The sequence below is a fragment of the Pituophis catenifer genome, unplaced genomic scaffold (assembly GCF_029215685.1).
Source record: "Pituophis catenifer annectens isolate HBS135680 unplaced genomic scaffold, rPitCat1.0.hap2 SCAF_2, whole genome shotgun sequence".
In the NCBI taxonomy this organism is placed as follows: domain Eukaryota; kingdom Metazoa; phylum Chordata; class Lepidosauria; order Squamata; family Colubridae; genus Pituophis; species Pituophis catenifer.
In genome coordinates this window covers 11741283-11764837 of record NW_027256882.1, presented here as the reverse complement: position 1 = coordinate 11764837, position 23555 = coordinate 11741283, and the positions used below count along the sequence as shown (strand labels likewise).

Genomic DNA, 23555 nt, shown 5'->3' with positions numbered 1-23555 from the left:
AATTATGGGTGTGGGCACGCATGCGCGTGACCCCCCCGTGCTCCCCCTGCTTTTGGGACATAACGGCAAAAAGATTAGCCATCAGTGGTATAGGGTCTCCTGCAGTGGTGGGTTCCTCCTGGTTCGGTCCGGTTCGGCTGAGCCGGTAGCGGTGACGATATGACATCACCGAACCGGTTCTCTCCCGCCGCCCTCCCACCCACCTTATTCTTACCTTTTATTTGGTCCCACCCCCAATCTATTGCTGCCTCCTGAGTCCCAGTTGATGACTAGAGGGAAAAAAACTGTTTAAACTCTTGCTGAGGGGCTTCAAAGGGCCGTCCTACTGTTGATCAGTATTAAAAGCAAACGAATGAGTCGGGTCGTAAGTGCGAGGACTGGTCGTAAGTGCGAGGACCTTCCAGAAATGACTCTGACCAGCTAGCCACGCCCACCTAGTCACATGACCTTCAAGCCACACCCACAAGATAAGCCACGCCCACAGAACCGGTAGTAAAAAAATTTAGAACCCACCCCTGGTCTCCTGCTTGAGCAGGGGATTGGACTAGATGACCTACAACAAGGATCCTTCCAACTCTGTTATTCTATTCTAATTATAATGCTTGACGGCCTCTTTGGATGGAGCTGTGAATCAAGGTATTTGCAGATGTCGCCATCTAGTGGATCCTTGCATTATAATACCCAGAGATCTCGCCGGAAGCAGGATTTTTTTTTCTTTTCAGGAGAGGATTCCAACAGGATTTTGAAAGGGAAGGAACAAGCCACAGTCTCCACTTGCAGTCTGGCTAGGAAAAATCACTCTCTCCCATTAACCCATAAACTGCCTGTTAGAAGGGAGGAGAGGTCTCCCCTCCCCGAGGATTCGAATTTCCCGGCTGGGAGAGCGTTCCGGCGCCGCGCAAAACCGCGAGAGAAGCCAGCTGCGTGAAAGGAAGTTTTCTTTATTTTTCAGGAAGTCCGATCGAGCGAAGTCACGGAGCTCACGCTGGGTGAGCTGACATCGTTACAAGGTAAGCGTACATTTTTATACATTTCTGTACAAAGGAAATTCTTTGTTTCTTTTGTGGGTCTTCCCTTTGTGTGTGTGTTGATGGATTGCCCTGTGTTTTCTTATTCTAGTTTTTCCCCACTTGAAACTGGGTGGTGGTCTCCTGTTTTTTTGTTCCCTTCTGTTCTTATTATTTGCTCCTAGCCTTAAGCGGATCATGTTGTTATCAGGTAAGTCCTTACCCCCCCCTTGACTCTTATCAGATTGCTTGGGCTATTGATTAAATCTTTTCCTTTTGCTAATCCTCTGCCATTCCTTTTGTTTTGCTCTCCTAGTTTCTGCTGTCTTGATAGTTCCTTTCCTGGCATGACTAATGCATTGTAATTTAACTCCAGCTGTCTGCAGTTAGTAAATTGGAATCTTGCCAGGCTCAAGGTTGACTCAGCCTTCCATCCTTTCTAAGGTAGGTAAAGCTCCTGCGTGAGCTGCACTGGCTCCCGGTGGTCTTCCCGGTGCGCTTCAAGGTGTTGGTTATCACCTTTAAAGCGCTCCATGGCATAGGGCCTAGCTATCTTCGAGACCGCCTGCTGCCACTGACGACCTCCCACCGACCTGTGCGATCCCACAGAGAGGGCCTCCTCGGGGTGCCATCAGCCAAACAGTGCTGGCTGGTGACCCTCAGGGGGAGGGCCTTCTCTGTGGGGGCACCTACCCTCTGGAATCAGTTGCCCCCAGAGATAAGGAGAATCCAAGACCTCAGTGCCTTCCGCCGTGCCCTTAAAATCTTCCTTTTCCAGCAAGCCAGGCTGGCCTAATTTTTTAAGTGTTTTGTTTATCGTTTTTAATTAATGGGGCCAAATTTATATATATATATTTAATTGTATTTTAATATTTGTATTTGATGTTTTTACTTGGCTGTTCACTGCCCTGAGTCCTCAGGGAGAAGGGCGGTATACAAATTCAAAATAAAATAAATAAAATAAAATAAAAATAAATTGAGGACCCAGTTTGTGGGGGCAATAAGCTGACTTTGTATAAATATACAAAAGTATGAAGGCTATTGCTTAACGCATTGTAAGCCGCCCTGAGTCTCCGGAGAAGGGCGACATATAAATCAATTTTTTTTAAAAAAATGTCCTGAGTCTTTTGTGTGTGCCATTTCCCTCGGTCCTCTTTTGTTCCTAAATGGCCCCGATGTTCATGTGTTCTATTTTGGGAAGGTCATTTTCCTTTCCTTTGCCTTTCTGAGTTGATTATGTCCTACTGGCCCTGACACTGTCTTGGGGGTGTTCCCCTCGTACATGCCAGCACACAAAGAGGGCGAGGGGAGCCCTTGCAAGAAAGGAGACCCATGTGCAAATCTGCATCTGTTCTTGCCAGCAAGCAACAGTCAGGCTTGTGTTGACTGTGAGCAAGCTGAAGCCTGGCCCTGTTTTGAAATCTGAAGGTGGATGGAGAGGAAGCCTGGACCGATCTGTTTCATCCTCTGGTCACATCAGGCAAGATAAACGTTCACTTTGGGGGTAACTTTCTTTAGCAGGAATTTCTCTTAGAGGTTGAAGTCATCGCCCTCAATTTAGTGCAGATGGGGGATTGGAAGTCCTTCCTGGGTTATCTTGGCCCTTTTCCTGCAGTTGTCATCAGCAGTAGTAGCAAAGATGGCCAGGGAAAAAGTGTCAGACATGCTCTCTTCGGTCTCTGAATCAATCTGGGATTGCTTCCCCTGCAGCTTTTTTGCTAATCTTTGTTGTCGTTAGTTGCAAAGTCATGTCCGACCCATTGCGACCCCATGGGCAATGTTCCTCCAGGTCTTCCTGTCCTCTACCATCCTCTGGAGTCCATTTAAGCTCATTTCTAATCTTAGGAGGGTTCATTGCTGGAGAACCAGTCCTGCAGACAGAACATTCCCCCGAGTATGGGCCCTCTATTCTTCTCAACCAAGAAATGAGGTTTTTGGGGTGGGAATGCAATTTATTTTCAAGGCCATTTGTTCTGGGCTGCAGGAAAAATTCTGTGCAAACCAGAAGTTGGTGTGAGAAGCACCATCCAAGAAGATCCATGGCATTCAAAATTTCCTCTGCTGCTAAAATGTCTACTTTGCTCATATCCTTCGGTGTCTCCTCTCAAAAAGTGTGCAATTGTAATTTTATCCACATAATCTTTTACAACAAATTTCCAAGGGAATAAACATGTCTGAATATAAGGGTTTGTTCTTCAATTCCTTGGACAATATTTTCTGGGTTTTCCTTACCTGAGAGGGTCCTTGGTGATCTCTGAGCTTGCTTGTTTTCTTGCAGATGTTTCAAATTAGGTAACATCAGCAGTGCTAGTAAGTTTGCTCTCAGTTTATATTTGAGTGGCTTCTCCTCTCAGGGTTGGAGTGTGTGTGTTGGAGGTTCTTTTTTTTTTTTTTAATTTGATTTATATGCCGCCCTTCTCCGAAGACTCAGGGCGGCTTACAATGTGCTCAGCAATAGCCTTCATACTTTTGTATATTTATACAAAGTCAGCTTATTGCCCCCACAACTGGGTCCTCAATTTACCTACCTTAGAAAGGATGGAAGTCTGAGTCAACCTTGAGCCTTGGTGAGATTCGAACCCTGCAGTAATTGCAGGCAGCTGGTCTTAATAACCAGCTTAATAACAGGGTGCCTTAAACCCCTGTACTACCAAGGCCTGCTTGCTGTTGGCTTCTTTGACAGAAGAAGTTGCAGTTGATCTATGCTGATCTAGGTAGTGGAGAGGTGCTGGGGTCTTTGTGTTCCCTTTTGAGCTATTTGGTTGTCTCTTTTGCATACTCTATAGATGTTGTTAACTGATGGCTGATTTGTCAGACTGCTAGGCTTCTAGAAATTCCCTGGTGTTTTTGGATTTGGATTGGTCTAGGATTGTCACATTTTCCCCATTGAAACTATGATTAAGTCTGTCTATATGTTGTGAAATTAAAGAATATTCATCATGTCTACTGACTGCTGGTTGGTATTTGTTGGAAGGGACCTTGGAGGACTTCTAGTCCAATCCCCTGCTCAGGCAGGAAACCCTATACCCGTGATGGCAAACCTATGGCACGCATGCCACAGGTGGCACGTGGAGCCGTATCTGTGGGCACGTGAGCGTTGCCCTAGCTCAGCTCCAGCATGCATGTGCGTGCCGGCCACCTGATTTTCAGTCCTTCTGGGCCCACTGGAAGTCAGGAAATGGGCTGTTTCCGGCCTCTGGAGGGCTTCTTGGAGGGGTGGGGAAGGCAGTTTTTGTCTTCCCCAGGCTCCTAGAAAGCCTCTGGAGCCTGGGGAGGGCGAAAAACAGGCCTTCTGGATCTAGTGGAAGTCGGGAAATGGGGGCTGTTTCCAGCCTCCGGAGGGCCTCCAGGGGAAGGAAGCCGTTTTTGCCCTCCCCAGGCTCCAAGAAAGCCTCTAGAGTCTGGGGAGGGCGAAAAAATGGGCCCACCGGGCCATCATGTGCCAAAAGCGGGGGGAGCCCTGGGGTGGTCACGCATGCATGTGCGGGGGGACGGGGCGCATTGAATTATGGGTGTGGGCACACACACACGCAAACCCCCCATGCTCCCCCTGTTTTTGGCACATGACAGGAAAAAGGTTAGCCATCACTGCCCTATACCATTTCAGACAAATGGTTGTCCGATGTCTTCTTAAAAACTTCCAGTGTTGGACCATTCACAACCTCCGGAGGCAAGTTGTTCCACTGATTGTTCTCACTGTCAGGAAACTTCTCCTTAGTTCTAGGTTGCTTCCCTCCTTGATTAGGTTTCCATCCATTCCTTCTTGTCCTGCCTTCAAGTGCTTTGGAGAATATATTGACCCCCTCTTTCTTGTGGCAGCCCCTTAGATACTGCTTTGTATGTATGTATGTATGTATGTATGAATGTATGTACCGGTATGTATATGTGTGTGTATACACACACACACACACACACACACACACCAAGCCACGTCCAAAAATGCCAGGGAATTTCTAGAAGCCTGGCACTCTGTCAAATCAGCCATCAATAGAAACATAGACATTAACAACGATAGCGAAACAACCAGCAAAAAAAAAGGAACAAAAAGACCCAAGCACCTTTCCACTACCCAGAGCAGCATAGATTAAATCCAAGATTAACATCAGATCAAGAAGTAAACAATACCCCAATCAAAAAACTACCAAAGAAGCCAACAGCAAACAGCCCAACCAAAGACTCTCTAAGACCACCCCCACCAACACTGACAGGGCAAGCTGCTAGAATATAAACTGAGAGCAAATCCCATGCTTTACTAGCACTGATGATGGTACCTAGTTGGGTAACGAAACGTCTGCAAGAAAACAAGCAGGCTCGGAGAGCACCAAGGACCCCTCATTTCAACCCCGAGCTACAAATATTCTCCTTTATTTGCCTTAACTGTTTATTTCCTTTTCCTTTTAGCCTGGCAGTTGAAAACATCTTTCATACTGAGCAAGGATTTTAATTGGTTCAGGATAAAAGCCAGATTTCTCCAAAGATGGCTCAAGGGGGCTGTTTTTCCTTTCCTCCTTCTATAAAAGGAAGTTGCTTTGCAGACATAGGGAAATCTCTGGATTTGTATGGAACAGCATTTCAGCCCAGAGAAAAAATAAACTCGTGGTACACAGCAGAGGAAAGGAAAGAAAAACTCTCCCCTATAATTCTGGCTGGGACGCGTGGAAAATTCTGGGAAAAGTCCAGGCGGAACATCTTGGAAGAAGAAACCATCAGTTGTATTGAACAGCCTCATCCTTTCAAGTTGTTCTGTAAGGAGGTTGAGGGACCCCGAGAGCTTTGCAGCCAACTTCATCGCCTTTACCATCGATGGCTGAAGCCAGAGAAGCACACGAAAGCTCAGATGTTGGACCTGGTGATCCTGGAGCAGTTCCTGGCCATCCTGCCCCCAGAAATGGAGCACTGGGTGAGAGAGTGCGGAGCAGAAACCAGCTCCCAGGCAGTGGCCCTCGCAGAAGGTTTCCTCCTGAGCCAGGCAGAGGAGAAGAAGCAGGGAGAGATGCAGGTGAGAGAATATCACCAGGTAATTCAAGGTGGTTACAGCACAAACCAGTGGTATGAAATTCTTAAAGGCTTCCCTATAGAGCAGTGTTTCTCAACCTTGGTAGCTTGAAGATGGGTGGACTTCAACTCCCAGGATCCCCCAGCCAGCCCTGCTGGCTGGGGGATCTTGGGAGTTGAAGTCCACCCATCTTCAAGCTTCCAAGGTTGAGAAACACTGCTATAGAGAATACTGGGGTACATGGTGGCTCAGTGGCTAAGACACTGGGCTTGTCGATCAGGTCGGCAGTTCAGCGGTTCGAATCCCTAGTGCTGCGTAACAGGATGAGCTCCCGTTACTTGTCCCAGCTTCTGCCAACCTAGCAGTTCGAAAACACGTAAAAAATGCAAGTAGCAAAATAGGGACCACCTTTGGTAGGAAGGTAACAGCGTTCCGTGTGCCTTTGGCGTTGAGTCATGCTGGCCACATGACCACAGAGACATTTTCGGACAGCGCTGGCTCGGCTTTGAAATGAAGATGAGCACTGCCCCCTAGAGTTGGGAACGACTAGCACAGTGAGGGGAACCTTTACCTTTACCTTATAGACCAGTGATGGCTAACTTTTTCAGCACTGAGTGCCGAAAGCACATACATGCGCACGGACCCATAATGCAATGCGTGTGTGACACTCCCCCTGCGCCCTGAACCCCCGTGCGTGTGCGTGCGACCCCATGTGTGCCCCGCCCCCTTGCATGCTCATGCGACCCCCCCCACACGTATGCGCGCACGTCTCCTGCATGCACCCTGCCTGCCATGCATGTGTGGCACTGAAAACCAGCTGGCTGGCGGGAGACACGCATGTATGCGTGGCGGAGCTGAACTGGGGCAATGGCTCACGTGCCCGCAGAGAGGGCTCTGCGTGCCACCATAGGTTCACCATCATGGTTATAGAGAATGCTGCTATAAAGCATTGCCTGCCAAAACAACCAGATGTAAAGATAATTCCCCACTCCACCCGGTGCCATCACTCTGCTGAACATTTAATTCCCACAGCACGGTCTCACTTCTCATCTTTTCTCAACTTCTCATCTCTCCTAATATCTTCTATTGGTTTCTTATGATTTATCAATTGTTTGTAACTTATGATTGATGATTGTAACCATGATTTATGAACTATGAACCAGAGTGGATAAAAATCAATGATTTTTTTTTAAAAATCAAAAAAATCAGATTTTTTTTATTTAAATCGGATTTTTTTGATTTAAATTGGATTTTTTTATTTTTATCTAATTTATTTTAATAAAAAACTTTTGGGGTAAAAATCTATTGTAAGATAGTTTTCTATTTAAGATACATAAATAATTTAGTTTATTCAGCATGAAATGGAGCTTAGTTATGTAGCATGAGGCTGTATATTCTGCAACACTGGGCTGATCGGTGAGTCAACAGTGGGTCAAAGGAGTAGCAGAGATGACAGTTGCTCTAAAAAAATTGCCTTTTTACTAGTGATTTAAATCATGATTTAAATTGTGATTTAAATCAACTCGATTTAAATCAAATCCAACCTGCTATGAACTATTAATTCCTCTTTATATGTACACTGTGAGCTTAGTGCACCAGAAAAAAATTCCTTGTTTGTCCAATCACACTTGGCCAATAACAAATTGTTCTGTTCTGTTCTGTTCTGTTCTGTTCTGTTCTGTTCTGTTCTGTTCTGTTCTTCTAGAGCTAAGAAAGTCAGGAAAATATTTCATTTCCTCACTAAGCAGATTATACTATTACTCTCCTACAGGGGTGGTATTCACTTACTTTCCCTACCGGTTTGCAAATGTGAGCGTGCACGGGGCCTTCCACACATGCGTTGTGCTTCCGCGTGTAGCTTGCACATATGTGCATGGCTTCAAAATGTGCCTAAATAGGACGGTATAATGCCAAGGTGGGTGGACAGGCCCACCTGTGATTTCTGCTTCCGGTTCAGGCGAACGTCTGAACCGGCTGAATACCACCTCTGCTCTGCTATAAAATATGGAAATCCAAGTTCTTCCCGGGAGCAGTGTGGATTTGGAGACAGTAATATGTTTTCCCTTCAGGTTCATGAACCCTTCGTGGAGATGGCTGTTGAATATCCCAAAGCAAAGGGCAGTGTGTCCTATTCCTCTCAGAAGCTGGCCTTTAGAGGTCTCTCCCAGAAAGACCCACCTATAAATACTTCTTCAGGTAAAGGAGAGTTCTTCTGATGTAGCGCCGCCCTGTTGGCCAAACTGTGGAATGGCCCAGTGAAATGCTGGGATCATTATAAATAAATAACTTTATTGTCATTGTACGTATGGGTACTGTATGGGTACAGTATACCCATACAACAAAATTCACTTAACACCCAAAGACCAGGTCCAACACACATAACACACTCCCCAAACACACTCCCACCCACTCCAATTCTCCACCCCTAAACCACCCAAACGTCCACACAATAGACCAAGTAATACTGTCCAACAGCTCACTGATGGTGGCCCTTTAGTTCGTTGTTGAGTGCAATTATAGCTCTGGGGTAAAAACTATTCAGAAAACATGTGGTCTGAGTTTTAATTGCCTGGTGCGAAGCCAATTATCGAACAAGGCAGGTAATTACAGCTTGTTCATTCTCTACAGGCACACAGAGGCTCGTTCTTGGGATCCAAGTCACAAATTGAGAGCCCCAATTATACAAATTATCAGAGTCTCTATACTCTTGTAAAAACAAAAACATATGATTGTTAGCCGACAATAGGCAGTAAATTATTCACATCCCTAGTGCAGGTAATCTTCAAGTTACAACAGTTGATTTATTGACCGAAGTTGCCACAGCATTGCAAAAAGTGACTTAGGACCATTGTTCACACTTATGACCATTGTACCTTCCCCACGGTCACGTAATCAAAATTCGGACACTTGGCAACTGGCTCATATTTATGACAATTGCAGTGTCCCGGGATCATGTGATCACCTTTTGCGACCTTCTGACAAGCAAAGTCAATGGGGGACACCAGATTTACTTAACAACCATATTACTAACTTAACACCTGCAGTGATTCACATAACAACTATGGCAAGAAAGGTCATAAAATGGGGCAAATTAACAAATGTCTCACTTAGCAACAGCAATTTGGGGCACCATTGTGGTCGGATTTCAAAGGCTGCCTGTGTAGGATTGCCCTTTCAGAAGGTGTCTTCTGTCAGGTGAAAATTTACCTGCCAGTGAAAATGGAGCTCATGCTTCAAACTACATTTGTTTCAGTGCTGACATCTTCATTACTATAGTACTGTAGCCTTTCTGTCTCTAACCCAGGGATGTCAAACTCAAGGTCCATGGGCCAGATCCGGCCTGTGGGGTGCTTAGATCTGGCCTGTGGGGCTGCCCTGGGAACCGCAAAAGACCAGCCCACGGTGCCTCTGCCAGCAAAAACAGAACTTGAGACGGCTGTGCATGCCCCCCAGACTCTGTTTTTACTGGCAGAGGGCTGCAGGAGGTCATCGCGGCCAAAAACAGAGCCCAGGGGTGGGTGCGCCCCCCCGAGCTCCATTTTCACTGGCAGAGGGTTACAGGAGGTCATCGTGGCTGAAAACGGGGCCCAGGGGTGGGTGCGCCCTCCCCGAGCTCCATTTTCACTGGCAGAGGGTTGCAGGAGGTCGTCGCAGCTGAAAACGGGACCCAGAGGTGGGTGCCCCCCCCAAGCTCCATTTTCACTGGCAGAGGGCTGCAGGAGGTCATCGCGGCCGAAAACGGGGCCCAGGAGTGGGTGCGCCCTCCCCCGAGCTCTATTTTCACTGGCAGAGGGCTAGCAAAACAAACTAAAAACAAAGCAAAAGGAGAAATGGTTCCCCTTTTGCATTTGAATATCCAAGAAGGGACAAGAAAGGAGAATGGGAAAGAGGAAAGACAAAGGAAAGATGGGAAGAGAGCAAGGAAGGAAAAAGAATGAAGAGGGAAGGAAAAAGAAGAAAAGGAAGGAAGGAAGGAAGGAAGGAAGGAAGGAAGGAAGGAAGGAAGGAAGGAAGGAAGGAAGGAAGGAAGGAAATTATGAGATGGAAGGAGGGTCTGAGGGAAGTCCTACCTTAGTACTAGGCCACCCAAGGTGCCCCCAACACAAGTGACCTCGAGCTGGCCACACCCACCCTGCCCACGCCCCCTGAAGTCAAACACAACCATGATGTGGCCCTCAATGAAATCGAGTTTGATAACCCTGCTTTAACCAAAAAGGCTGGCAGCTTAGTATGCAAAACTTCCTGGCTAATTTACCTGCAGCAGGTAAGGGGAGTTAGTTTTGAGTCTGCTGCTTCTCACAGTTCTTTGATAATGGCAACCATACGAGCCTTCCAGAGGTACGTAGGGCAGAGCAAGGGGCCTGAAGGGGCACAACTGAAAACAATGGAGATTTCATCAAAATGGAATTTCTCTGGCTAAACTGCCTGTATCGGCCCATTGTGTGACAGAATGGCCTTTGTGTATAAGTGTTGCTCTAGAATGCACAAAGGATGTTTTAAAAACAAGTATTTTTTACACCTTTTGTTTCACTCTTAGAGAATAGGACAGCACTGTTGTTACCTGTGGAAACATCTCTTCTTTGCGGTGCAGTGGAAACAGCAGTTTTACCTCCAGTTGAGGTAGGGAGAAGATTCTACTTTCCAAAGTCAAAATGTGATTTAATCAAGGAGCTTTTCCAGAGCCACTTTCCTCACTGTGAGGTCAGATTCTAGTCAGTTTAGCTCATGCTTTAGGTCAGCTTCCCATCCGTTTGCCTATTAATACGATCATGTATTATTCATTCAAGGACAACTCCCAAAATTTTCATGTAAGCTTTTAATAAGTCTTTAATAATGTGTCGAATTGATCTCTGAGGACTAATATAAGCCACTGTTTAAAACAAACTTAGCAGCTTTAAGACTTGCAGATTTCAACTTCAATTCTGAGAGTTGAAGTCCACAAGTCTTAAAGCTGCCAAGTTTGGTTTAAAATGTCACATAGCACTGTAAAAAAAATGTTGATTAAACCATCTTCCAGTAAAGACTTGCGCCTTTATTCTAAGACTTTTTTATTTCATCAAGCTGGCCTGGCCTAAATCTTCTCCCCTTTTTAAATGTAAATTTTAATTTGCTTTTAAATTATGGGGTATTTTAAATTCAGACAAATTATTTAATTCGTTTTTAATTTATTTTAAATTTTTGTATTTATGTGTTTTATCTTGTGGCTGTTCACCGCCCTGAGTCCTTCGGGAGAAGGGCGGTATAGAAATTTAATAAAATAAATAAATAAATAAATTTATTCAATAGTTCATCCAGAGTCTGTGCCTGCAGGATAACTTCAATTAATAAAATATTGTCCCAGCTATGTCATCAATCAGATTTGAACTCTGATCAATTTTGGTGGCAAATGTCTCTAGGGAAGATACTTGTATTCCTTATATAAAAACTGATCTGGAGGATTTCTTCATTAAAACAGAATTTGTGAATAGTTCCTAGAACTGTATATTAATAGCAATATTTTCTTCCCTCTCCAGGATCCTGTTTCTTTTGAGGATATAGCGATTAATTTCTCTGGGGAGGAATGGGCTCTGCTGGATTTTGACCAAAAAACTATGTACACAGAAGTCATGCTGGAAAACGCTAAGATTGTGGCCTCCATATGTAAGGGTTCCTTTTTACTCTGGGTCCAAATGGGAAATGTATAGGAGCTGTGGTGGTACAGTGGTTAGAATGCAGTATCGCAAGCTAATTCTGCCGACTGCCAGGAGTTCAATCCTGATCAGCTCAAGGTTGACTCAGCCTTCCATCCTTCCAAGGTTGGTAAATTGAGGACCCAAATTGTTGGGGGCTCAATATGCTGACTTAGAGTGGGCTGTAAAGCATTATGAAGCGGTATATAAGTCTAAGTGCTTTTGCTATATTATTTAGGCAGAAGTAATTTATTTCTTTTCTTTCTGTTCTTTTTCTACAGTGATGTAGAACTTCCTTAACTGCATTATTCCTCCATTTGCTCTGGTACTAGGGCTAAAAATTTTATGCTATCTCTATAAAGAGAGAGTATCCTCCCGGTCAATTTTCAATCCTGGCTATCCAATTTTGCAGGTTGTTGCAAGAGCAACTTTTGTCTTTCTGTTTCTCTGACTATAATGATGGTTTTTTGTAGCCTAGAGAGACCCACAATGTTAGCAGGAGAGATGGAATTCCTAACAATTGATATCTCCTCTCAGCATGACTAGGAGGTATAACCTACTACTTATTTGATCCAAGATCTAATAGATGTAGCTGCTGCTTTCATTTTAAAGGTCACTTTAAACTGTGGCTGAAAGTTTTCAAAAAAATGAAAACTTGTATAGTAGGTCATGGTCCACCAACTGCTTTGGTGTCAACCTATAGGTTACCCTATCCACATGACAGAGGTTTCCAACAGCACATTAAAAAAGTACCAGAAGTCGAGAAAAATTCCATATGGCCCAAAAGAAATGAAAACAAAAAGGGAAAGTGTGATAATATTCATATAAAGTGTGCAACTAATGCAGCTTGATCCTTCTTAGCACCCTCACTTTTTGCCTAAATCATCTCAGCCTTTTTCTTTTCTTTTTCTCAAGCAGGTGATGGGCAGAACTTTGAGAATGATAAGAAGCCAGCAGCGGAAAAATTGCAAACAGTCAAGAATAAAATTAAAGAAAGATTCTTCGAAAATCCATGCGAACCAAAAAGGCCAACGGAAAACCAATTTAACAACAGGGTGGAAAAATCAACACTGCAATGTGCAGAAATCCATGTCTTCTTGCCCCAAGATCATCAGAAAAAGAAAAATTGTATAAGGTGTGGAAATGTATTCAGGAATATGTCCAATTTCTGTGGATGCTGTGAAACCCTCACCAAAAAGGAACAATATGGACACAAAAAGCAAGGAAAAAATTATAGCCAGGGCTGTGCTCTCACTTTACATCAAAACACCCATGCCAGAGAAAAATCATATAAATGCATGGAGTGTGGGAAAAGTTTCAGTAAGAGCAGTAATCTGAATGCTCATAAAAGGATCCACACAGGGGAGAAACCATACAAATGCATGAACTGTGGAAAAAGCTTTCGCAAGAACAGTAACCTTACATCCCATATAAGGATCCACACAGGGGAGAAACCATACAAATGCATGAACTGTGGAAAAAGTTTTAGGTGGTACAGCAACCTTACTTCCCATAAAAAGATCCACATAGCAGAGAACCATTTAAATACACTGAGTGTGCAAAGACATCACTATGATCAGTCACCATACATCTCATAAAAGGTTCATCAAAAGGGAAAAAGGAGGTAAACGAACAGCATGTGGAAAGAGCAAGTACAAGTAACCATGCTCCTAAGAAAACAACCCATTTGGGAGAATCCCCATAAATGAACGGATCCTGGGAATATCTTCAGGATGATCAATTACCGTATTTTTCAGAGAATAAGACATACTCCCCGCCCCCCAAAAGAGGGTGAAAATTTGGGTGCGTCATTGCAGCAAACAGCCCATTTCAGTTTCAGTACAGCCTGATTAGCACAAGCAGCTGATTGTGGTTGGATTGGCCTCCCAACCATCAGCTGTTTCAGGCTGCAGGGATTGCCATTGCCTATTGCCCATTCTGATCCCCGCAGCCTGGAATGGGCGGAAAATGGGGCGTGCGGAGGCTGAAAACGAAGGCAGCAATAGGCTATGGCAATCCCTGCAGCCTGAAACAGCTGATCCTCGGGAGGCTGATCCAATCGACAATCAACTGCTTGTGCTAATCAGGCTATGCTGAAGCCGAAATTGAAGTGGGCTGTTTGCTGCAAGGAGGCAAATTGCTGGGAGGCAGAGGCAAAAAATTTTTTCTTGTTTTCCTCCCAAAAAAAGGTAGGTGCATCTTATAGTCCAGAGCGTCTTATACTCTGAAAAATACGGTACCTTCTTTTCCATAAAAGAGTTCACGTGGAGAAACCACATAAATGCATTTAGTGCCAAAGGTGCAAGAAGATTGAGTTTCTTTATTTCACAGAAAAGGATCCACAGGAGGGTGGAACAATACACGGGCTTGGCTTGGAGTGTACGGAGATGCATTACTATGGGTTGTTTTAGTGCCAATTAAAAGTTCCATTTGGGGAGGAATTGTTTACAGCTGAGTTTCCCCAACCTTTCTGGCTTTGTGGACCAGCAGGGAGGTCGGGGAGAGGGGATGGTTTCACACGAGCAGCTGACAAATGTGCATGCTTACATGCTGCTCACACATGTAGGGATGTGAATGCACGTGCACTCATCTGTCGCTTCTGCCCAGTTCCGAGCAGCTCATGGCCCAATAATGGGCCATGGCCCAGGGATTGGGAACCCCTGGTTTACAGGCACTGGATGTGGAAAACCTTAGGGATTCCAGTTCTGAGTCAGGCCAAAATGTTACATGAATGAATAATGGACTAATCCCTACCTGGCATGACTAAAAAAAGGAGGTGAAGGGGAAGACAAGATATAAAATGGCTGGACAGGTTTAAAGATTAAACCTTATTTGTGGGGTGCTGCAAGGGTCAGTCCTCTCACCCCTTCTGTTCAATATTTATGTAAAACCGCTAGGTGAGATCATCTGTGGTTTTGGGGTGAGTGTTCATCAGTATGTTGATGACACACAGCTATACAGCTCCACTCCAGACCACCCCAATGATGCCCTTGCTGTGATGTCCCGTTGCCTGGAGGCCATCTGTATGGGGAGAAACAAGCTCAGACTCAACCCCTCCAAGACCGAGTGGCTGTGGCTTCCGGCGTCCCTGTATAGTCAGCTGGTACCATCACTGACAATTGAGGATGAGATCTTGCTCCCCACAGAGAGAGCCCGCAACTTGGGTGTCCTTCTGGATTCACAGCTATCTTTAGAAGATCATTTGACGGCCGTGGCCAGGGGTGCCTTTTATCAGGTTCGCCTGATCCGCCAGTTGCGTCCCTTTCTGGATCGGGACGCCTTGCGCACGGTCACTCATGCCCTAGTTACCTCCCGTATGGACTACTGTAATGCTCTCTACATGGGGCTTCCCTTGAAAAGCACCCGGAGGCTCCAACTGGTCCAGAATGTAGCCGCGTGGGTGATTATGGGCGCAGCTCGTTGCGCCCATGTAACACCTCTCCTACACGAGCTGCACTAGCTCCCGGTGGTCTTCCGGGTGCGATTCAAGGTGTTAGTTATCACCTTTAAAGCGCTCCATGGCTTAGGACCTGGGTACCTACGAGACCGTCTTTTGCTACCAATAGCCTCCCACCGACCAGTTCATTCTCACAGGGAGGGACTACTCAATTTGACCGTCAGTCAAATTATGCCGACTGGCGACTCCCAGGGGGAGGGCCTTCTATATGAGGGCTCCAACCCTTTGGAATGAATTGCCCCCTGAGATACGAAATATCCCTGATCTCCGTGCTTTCCGCCGTGCCCTCAAAACCCTGATGTTCCAACAAGCAGGGCTAAACATGAACATGTGAATGTTTTTAAAATGTTATCTAATTTTAGGTTCTATTTAATTGGGCCAAACTATGTTATAATAATAATTTTAATTAGCAATTTTATGATGTTTGTGTATCTATATTTTTCTTGACTGTACACTGCCTTGAATCCTACGGGAGAAAGGCGGTATAGAAATATAATAAATAAATAAAATAAATAAATAAATAAAGATATTACAGAAAAGTCCCTGAAATCACTACTGTACAAGTCAGTCTTGGAAACAAAACAATTTTCATCTGTGTAGTATCTGGAATCTAGATCACCTATCTAATTATATTCAATGAACATTGAGTTTCTGAGTGTATGTATAGTGGGATGTGTCAGGGGTGATAACTGTCTTTTTAATCATATATCCTACATATCCAATAATGGGAAGGGAACTAATTCTCTGTGAACTGGGGTGGGGAATTTCTTGATAACTGTTAAGAAAAGCAACCCATTCAGAAATAAAAGATTCGGTGTCATGTAAAAAAAGATTGCAGACTCGACTATGAATCTCATCAAACATTACCCTAATGTTATATTTTATCCTAATTCAGCTTGAAGGTGGGGGACTTATCCTAGCTATGCCAGTTTGCTGAAATGTAACTTATTTTCCTTAAAACTGAGAGTTTTTTTTCTCTTCTCCCCTCTTTCTCCCATCCTACCCTCATCCCCAGTTTTAGCTTTACTTTTCTCCTTCTTCCAATGTAGCTACCCGTTCCCCAAATGTCTCCCGCCTCCCTTTTCCTTATTTTTTTCCTGCTGGAAAAAGAAAGAGAACAGATATGTTGATGAGTTTTATAAAACATTTCCTGTTTTATCCCAGAATCAGCTTTCCAAATAAAAGAGCTCCTCTCATCAAACTTTTATCCTGCCACTGGACTTGGTTTTCTTTAAAGGAGATGGGGGAGGGTGGGAGATATTTCCAAAAATCCCCAGTGGACCAGAAAATCTGTTTAAGGTACCCCTTGAGCATCTTCAGAAGTTGCCTTCAGAGGTTGTAGGTGCTTCATCAATGGAGGTCTATGGAGATTCTCAGTCCTCCAGGTCATGGTTGTCCCAAAGGTGCCTTTTTCAAGAGGCAACTGGACTTTCTGGTTCTTCTTGGAAGACGTTTCTTGAAGTCAGAGCTGAAGAAGTTTCTTGGATGAGAAGCGAAAAGTCTTCCAAGAAAAACCAGAAAGTCCAGTTGCCTCTTGAAAAAGCAGCTTTGGATCTGGACTTCCTTGTTTTTATCTATTTATTTCATTTATTTTTATTTGATTTGATTTGTATACCGCCCTTCTCCAGCAGGACTCAGGGTGGTGAACAGCCGAGATAAAACAGAGCATACATGAAGATGTTTATCACCTGAGGTTTTTAAGAAAAGACTAGGTAGCCATCTGTCTGAAAATGGATTAGGCTCTCCTGCTTGAGCAAGGGGTTGGATTAGTCACTAGAAGACTTCCAAGGTCCCTCCCAGCTCTATTCTGATAGAAACGTCTGTCCCACCTCTCGCCTCCTGTCATCCCTCAACATCTGCAGCTTTCCTTCCTCCAACCCACCCACTTCACCGGTCCCTCCTTCGGGCATCGCCTGCAGGATCCGCCAGGTGGCGCGACTTCGCAAACAACTTCCTTGGCTTCTTCCGGCTGCAAATGCACGAGAGAACTTTGCCCAGGGAACCATCTTGCAGGAGTCGAATCCTTAGAGGGATCGGGAATCAAGGCTGCAGCGGCGGCGGCGGTCCTCGCGAGACAGGGAGCCCCGCGTGGGAGGCTGAGTATCCCCTGCTAGGAAGCCCCGGCGGCGCCTTCATTGGCTGCGAGGAGCCTCGTCAAGATCCTTCTTCCAAATTGGAGGAGGGGAAGCGTGGAGCTTGGACCCCCATTCAAGGTTTGCCCCGTTCCTTTGGTTTTTCCTTTGGCAAGCAGCTGTTTTAAGATGGACAGCCATTGCCTGCAGATTTACCATAGGGCTGGTGGAAGGTGGGGAGTGGGGGGGGGAGGACGCTGCTGTTGTTGCTGTTTTTATTCTGGAAACATCAACAGGCAATGATGGTTGGGATGAGGGGCCAGGAGACGCAGGAGAGCGGAATGGCGAAGCGGGACTCGGTTTGGCTCCGCTCCGCTGGATTCTTTCCTAGCAATTCCTGCGCAATTGCGCAGCCCAGACGAACCTGCAAGGCTTACGAACCCCTTCCCTACTCGGCTCCTTGGTTAAAAGCTTCAGGTTGGTTAAATGTCTATGGAGATTCTCAATCCTCCAGGTCATGGTTGTCCCAAACCTCTCCTGCGCGAGTTGCACTGGCTCCCGGTGGTCTTCCGGGTGCGCTTCAAGGTATTGGTTCTCATCTTTAAAGCGCTCCATGGCTTAGGGCCCGGGTATTTACGAGACCATCTTCTGCCACCGATAACCTCCCACCGGCCAATCCGCTCCCACAGAGAGGGTCTCCTCAGGGTGCCGTCGGTCAGGCAATGACTGACGACCCCCAAGGGGAGAGCCTTCTCTGTGGGGGCACCCGCCCTCTGGAACGAGCTACCCCCAGGAATACGACTGATCCCGGACCTCCGTACTTTCCGTTGAGCTTTGAAGACCTTCCTATTTCAGCAAGCCGGGCTGGCTTAAAATTTTAATGGGTTATTTTATGGGCAAAGGGTTTTAAATTTTGAGAAGCCAATTTGATTTAATTCTGTTTTAATTTATTTTAATTTTTATATTGTATGTATTTTAATCTTGGCTGTTCGCTGCCCTGAGTCCTTCGGGAGAAGGGCGGTGTACAAATTTAATAAACCTAAACCTAAACCTAAACCTAAACCTAAAGTTGGTTTTTCAAGAAGCAAGTGGAATTTATTTCTTTCTTTCTTTCTTTCTTTCTTTCTTTCTTTCTTTCTTTCTTTCTTTCTTTCTTTCTTTCTTTCTTTCTTTCTTTCTTTCTTTCTTTCTTTCTGAAAACGTTTCGCTTCTCATCCAAGAAGCTTCTTGGAAAGGTGTTTTTTTCAAGAGGCAACTGGACTTTCTGGTTTTTCTTTGGAGACATTTCGTTTGTCAACTGAAGAAGGGTCTTGGATGAGAAGCAAAACATCTTCAGAGAAAAAACAGTTCCCTTTTGAAAAAGTTGGTTCTCTTCCAGCTCCTGAGCCAGCCTGGGACTGCTTCCTGTTTCCTTTCTAGATGCTAGAGAACTTGCTGGTGCTCCTACTCAAAGAATCCATTTTGAATGGAATTTTTTATTGGCCAAGCATGATTGGACACACAAAGACTTTGTCTCCAGTCCATACATAAAAGCAACAAGTGATAAATCATGATCATCATCATAAGATACAATCATTGTAAATCATAAGTTACAACACTCTGTGACAGTCATAGGATACTAAATAAAGGCAAACAACATAAACCATGAGATGCAAACAACAAAGTTATAGTCCTATGGAACTAAGGAAACAGGTAATAGGAAAGATGAAAAGATGAGAAGGATAATAGGTAACACAGCCCTACTAGGTGGTTTGACATCCTAAGGTATTGTGGGAATTAGTTGTTTAGCAGAGTGATGGTGTGTGGGGGGGCACTGTTTTTGTGTCCGGTTGTTTTGGTGTGCAATACCCATTGTCTTGAGGGGAGGGGTCTGTAGATATTTTCACAGCCCTCTTTCTGGCTCATGCAGCATACAGGTCCTCAATGGAAGGCAGGCTGGTTGCAATTGTTTTTTCTGCAGTCCTAACTATCCATTGAAGTCTGTGCCTGTCTTGTTTGGTTGCTGTGCCAAACCACATAGTTATAGAGGTGCAAATGACAGACTCAATAATTCATTTGTAAAACTATATCAGCAGTTCCTTGGGCAGTCTGAGCTTTTGGAGATGGCGCAGTAAGAACATTCTTTATTGTGCTTTTTTGATGATGTTTTTGATGTTAGGTGCAGAGAGAGCTAAGTCAGTGAAATACCTGCAAGCTCAGAGGATCTTGGGTTGTGGAAATCTCCCAATTGCTTTCAGAATGGCAGGGACCCCAAAGAACCTGAAGATCGGTGACTTCAATACAAATAGTCCTTGACTTACAACCAGAATTGAGCCCCAAATTTTGGTTGCTAAGTGAAACATATGTTAAGTGAATTTTACCCCATCTTATGACCATTGGTACCAGCGTTGTTAAGTGGATCACTGCAGTTATTAAGCTAGTGACACAATTGTTCAGCGAATCTGGCTTCCCCATTGACTTTGCTTGTTAAGAAAGTCACAAAAGAGGATCACGTTACTCTAGGCCACTGCACCCATCATGCACCATGAGTCAGTTGCTACGCATCTGATTTTTGATCACAAGACCATGGGGATACTGCAACGGTGATAAGTGTGAAAAATGGTCATAAGTCACTTTTTTCAGCGCCGTTGTAATTTTGAACAGTCACTAAATGAACTGTTGTAAGTCGAGGACTACCTACATGGAGACAAATTCCTTTGAGAACAAGAGGAAGGGGAACTGCACCCCAGTATTCATTGCAGGGGTGAAATGTAAAAATGTTTGCTACTGGTTCTGTGGATGTGGCTTGGTGGTCATGTGACCGGGTAGGCGTGGCCAACTTGACATCACTCACTGTTAGAACCAGGAGCTGTATATTTTATTTTATTTTATTTTATTTTATTTTATTTTATTTTATTTTATTTTATTTTATTTTATTTTATTTTATTTTATTTTATTTTATTTTATTTTATTTTATTTTATTATTTTATTTTATTTTATTTTATTTTATTTTATTTTTTTATTTTATTTTATTTTATTATTTTATTTTATTTTATTTTATTTTATTTTATTTTATTTTATTTTATTTTATTTTATTTATTTTATTTTATTTTATTTTATTATTTTATTTTATTTTATTTTATTTTATTATTTTATTTTATTTTATTTTATTTTTATTTTTATTTTTATTTTGAATTTATATACCGCACCTTCTCCCGAGGGATTCAGGGCGGTGTACAGCCAGATAAAAACATACAATACAAACATTAAAAACAATTAAAAAGATATATATTAATTTGGCCCCAATTTAAAATAACAAATCAATTAAAAATATTTAAAAATATATTAAGCCAGCCCTGCTTGCTGAAAAAAAAGTTTTAAGGGCACGGCGGAAGGCACCGAGGTCTTGGATTCTCCTTATCTCTGGGGGCAGCTGATTCCAGAAGATAGGTGCCCCCACAGAGAAGGCCCTCCCCCTGGGGGTCACCAGCCTACATTGTTTGGCTGATGGCACCCCGAGGAGGCCCTCTCTGTGGGAGCGCACAGGTCAGTCGGAGGTCATCATTTTGAAGCACATTCTGCCCTTTCTGAAGCCCCCAACACTTTTGAGTTTCCCTCTGCCACCCAAGCGAACATCAGAGCCTTCTTCTGCCCTGCTCTCCATCCCGGAGGGCCGCGCATTCCCCTCCCCCCCCCATCCTCCATACAAACCAGTGGTGAAATCCAAAAATTCCTTCCTCTTTCTTTCTTTTTCTTTCTCTCTCTCTCTCTCTTCCTCCCTCCCTCTCCTCCACTCCCCACCCTCCACACCCAGAGAATAACTGTACGGAAATTCGGCCATGTTCTTTCTGTCTCTGGATACCAAAATAAACCTTGCCTTGCAAAAGGAGTGACTGTCAGGCTGTTACAGTACAGCGCCATAAGGAGCAGATGGAGCTGAATCTCTCTCTCTCTCTCTCTCTCTCTCTCTCTCTCTCTCTCTCTCTCTCTCTCTCTCTCTCTCTCTGCCCAACTACAGCAGGAAACGGCAGGCAGCTCTCTCTGTGTCTCATCTCTCTCTTTCTCCCTTTTTCTCCCTTTCTCTCTCTCTCTCTCTCTCTCTCGTGTGTGTGTGCGCGCGCGCGCATGCGTGTTCCCTCTTGAACCATTTCCAAAAACAGGCGAGGGTTGAGTTTGTTTGGTTTTTTTCTGCTGATGTTGTTCTTTCTTCTTTGGGTGCTTTTTACCATATGATTTAAATCAAGAGTCATTTCAGGTTCCCAGATAAATGAAGCTCTTTTGTCCCCCTGCTGTGGTTCACCCCTGCCTGTAGTGTTATTCTAAGTGGATGCTTGTATACTTCTTTTTTTTTTCTGACTTAATTTCCCTTCCACCCCACTAACCTTTATGGAAACAGATTCCCTTCCTTCCACTGCGGGCAAAGTTTCCTGTTCTCTGGAGACTAAGATAGCCCATCATTTAAAGTGGTTCAAGTTGTAGTCTTTCTCCCAGAAATGACCATTGCTTTCTAAATCTAACAGAGCCTTCAATTTCATCTCTGTGCATTTCAGCACAGAGAAAAATGGTGTCACATGACAAAGCAGGGAAAGAAGAAAGGTCCCATATTGTCCTAGTTGGGACTAGTGGGAAATTCCGGGAAAGAACCAAGCACAAAGCCCTGGAAGAAGGAACTACCAGTTGGGAGGTACAACATCTCCATTTCAGAGAGTTTTGCTACCAGGAGGCTGAGGGGCCCAGAGAAGTTTGCAGCCGACTTCACCACCTTTACTGTCAATGGCTGAAACCGGAGAAGCACACAAAAGCTCAGATGCTGGACCTGGTGGTTCTTGAGCAGTTCCTGGCCATCCTATCCCCAGAAATTGAGAGCTGGGTTCGGGAGTGTGGAGCAGAGACTTGTTCTCAGGCGGTGGCCCTTGCAGAAGGTTTCCTCCTGAGCCAGGCAGAGGAAAAAAAGCAGAGAGAATTGCAGGTAAGAAGATATCAGCAACACTAGGGGTCCCCAACCCCTGAGGCCATTCGGAATTGGGCTGCACAAACAGCAGGTGAACGTGCGCGAGAAGCTCTATTTGCAAAAGTGGCGGGCACTCGCGCGTGAAGCTCCATTTGTGCACCTGCTGCTTGCACAAGTGGAGTTTTGCGTGTGAGTGCACATGCCCGCTGCTTGCATGGAACTATCCCCTCTTCCCCGCCCTCTGCCACAGGTCCACAAAGCCGAAAAAGTTGGAGACTCCTGAGCAAGGCTATTCAAAAGGGTCAAGGCATGAAGACCAGTGTTATTGAATTCATGAATGTTTTCCTTGTGGGTGCTATTGCCATAGATAAAATTTGTTTTCCTCTTTGGAAAGATTCGTGTGTTGTCTCCCATCTGTCAATTTTCCAGGACATGTGAGAATTAACAGTCTTTCTAGAGCAGGGGTGTCAAACTGGATTTCTTCGAGGGCCGGATCAGCATTGGAGTTTTCCTCTACAGGCCGGCCATGGGGGGGGGGGGGGACAGGATGGACACCTCCAGCACCCTGCTGGTGCAGGGGACCTGCGTGAGCCCCCCCCCCCCCCGTGCCCCATTTTGGGGCTTGGACAGCCTCCTGTAGCACTCTGCCAGCCAAAATAGGGTGCGGACCAGCAAAGTGCTGCAGGAGGCCATCCAGGCCGAAAACAGGGCAGCGTAGGCCGGTCTTTTGCTATTTCCAGGCCGGTCCCACGGGCCAGATTTAAGGCCTTGCGTTTGACACCCCTGTTCTAGAGGAAAGTGGAATTGGGGGATAAACAATAGTAACGTATTCTCCCTTTTTTCTCTTGGCTGCTGCTTCAGATTCAAGGGGCTTACGGGGAGATGGCTGCTGAACCCTCCAAAAGGGTGGATTCATCACGCCCCCTTAAGGAACCTGTTGGGGTGATATTCCAGGAGACTCCATCTCAGAGCATATCAGCAGGTATATCAGCAGGCTAGGTCTCTTTGGGACTTTGCCTGTCTGAACTACTTTCTTTTAGGAAATTTAGTTGCACTCCATTGCTGTATGTGGAGGAATGGCTAAGGTTTATTGCTATGCTCCAAAATGTATTGTTAATTTTTAAAATATGTATTTCCTCAACTTTTGTCTTCCTGGCAGAGAACAAAGCAACATTGATGACATCTTTAGAAACATCTCTTCTTTATGGTGGAGCAGGAACAGCTGTTGGGCTTCAAACTCAGGTAGGAAAAGAATGCCTTCCTTCTTCTGTATTCTAACACTGTCCCCAAAACTGTCTGAAACCTTTTTTCCAGAGTGAATTTCTTCCACTGCATTAGTATCAATCTAATCCAATTTTTTTAAGAACAGGCACAGCTCCAGTGATCTCATGACAGCCTATTTGATGGCACCTCACAAAGACGTC

The 23555-nt window shown here is 44.7% G+C and overlaps 1 protein-coding gene and 1 pseudogene across 1 annotated transcript; both read left to right on the top strand.

Moving 5' to 3' along the window:
• The first annotated feature begins 5412 nt into the window (after positions 1–5412).
• Positions 5413–7714, top strand: LOC139309840 (zinc finger protein 500-like). The gene is made up of 2 exons (XM_070934041.1): positions 5413–6006; positions 7709–7714. The coding sequence occupies exons 1-2, from the start codon at positions 5485–5487 to the stop codon at positions 7712–7714; spliced, it is 528 nt and encodes a 175-aa protein (XP_070790142.1). The 5' UTR covers positions 5413–5484.
• Positions 7715–7910: 196 nt separating this feature from the next.
• The window catches only part of LOC139309839 (zinc finger protein with KRAB and SCAN domains 7-like), a 22591-nt pseudogene continuing 6946 nt past the window's right edge, over positions 7911–23555 (top strand).

What these genes read in the sequence shown, in the direction of transcription:
- LOC139309840 (XM_070934041.1), top strand. Translation starts at nt 5,485, where the DNA reads ATGGCTCAAGGGGGCTGTTTTTCCTTTCCTCCTTCTATAAAAGGAAGT.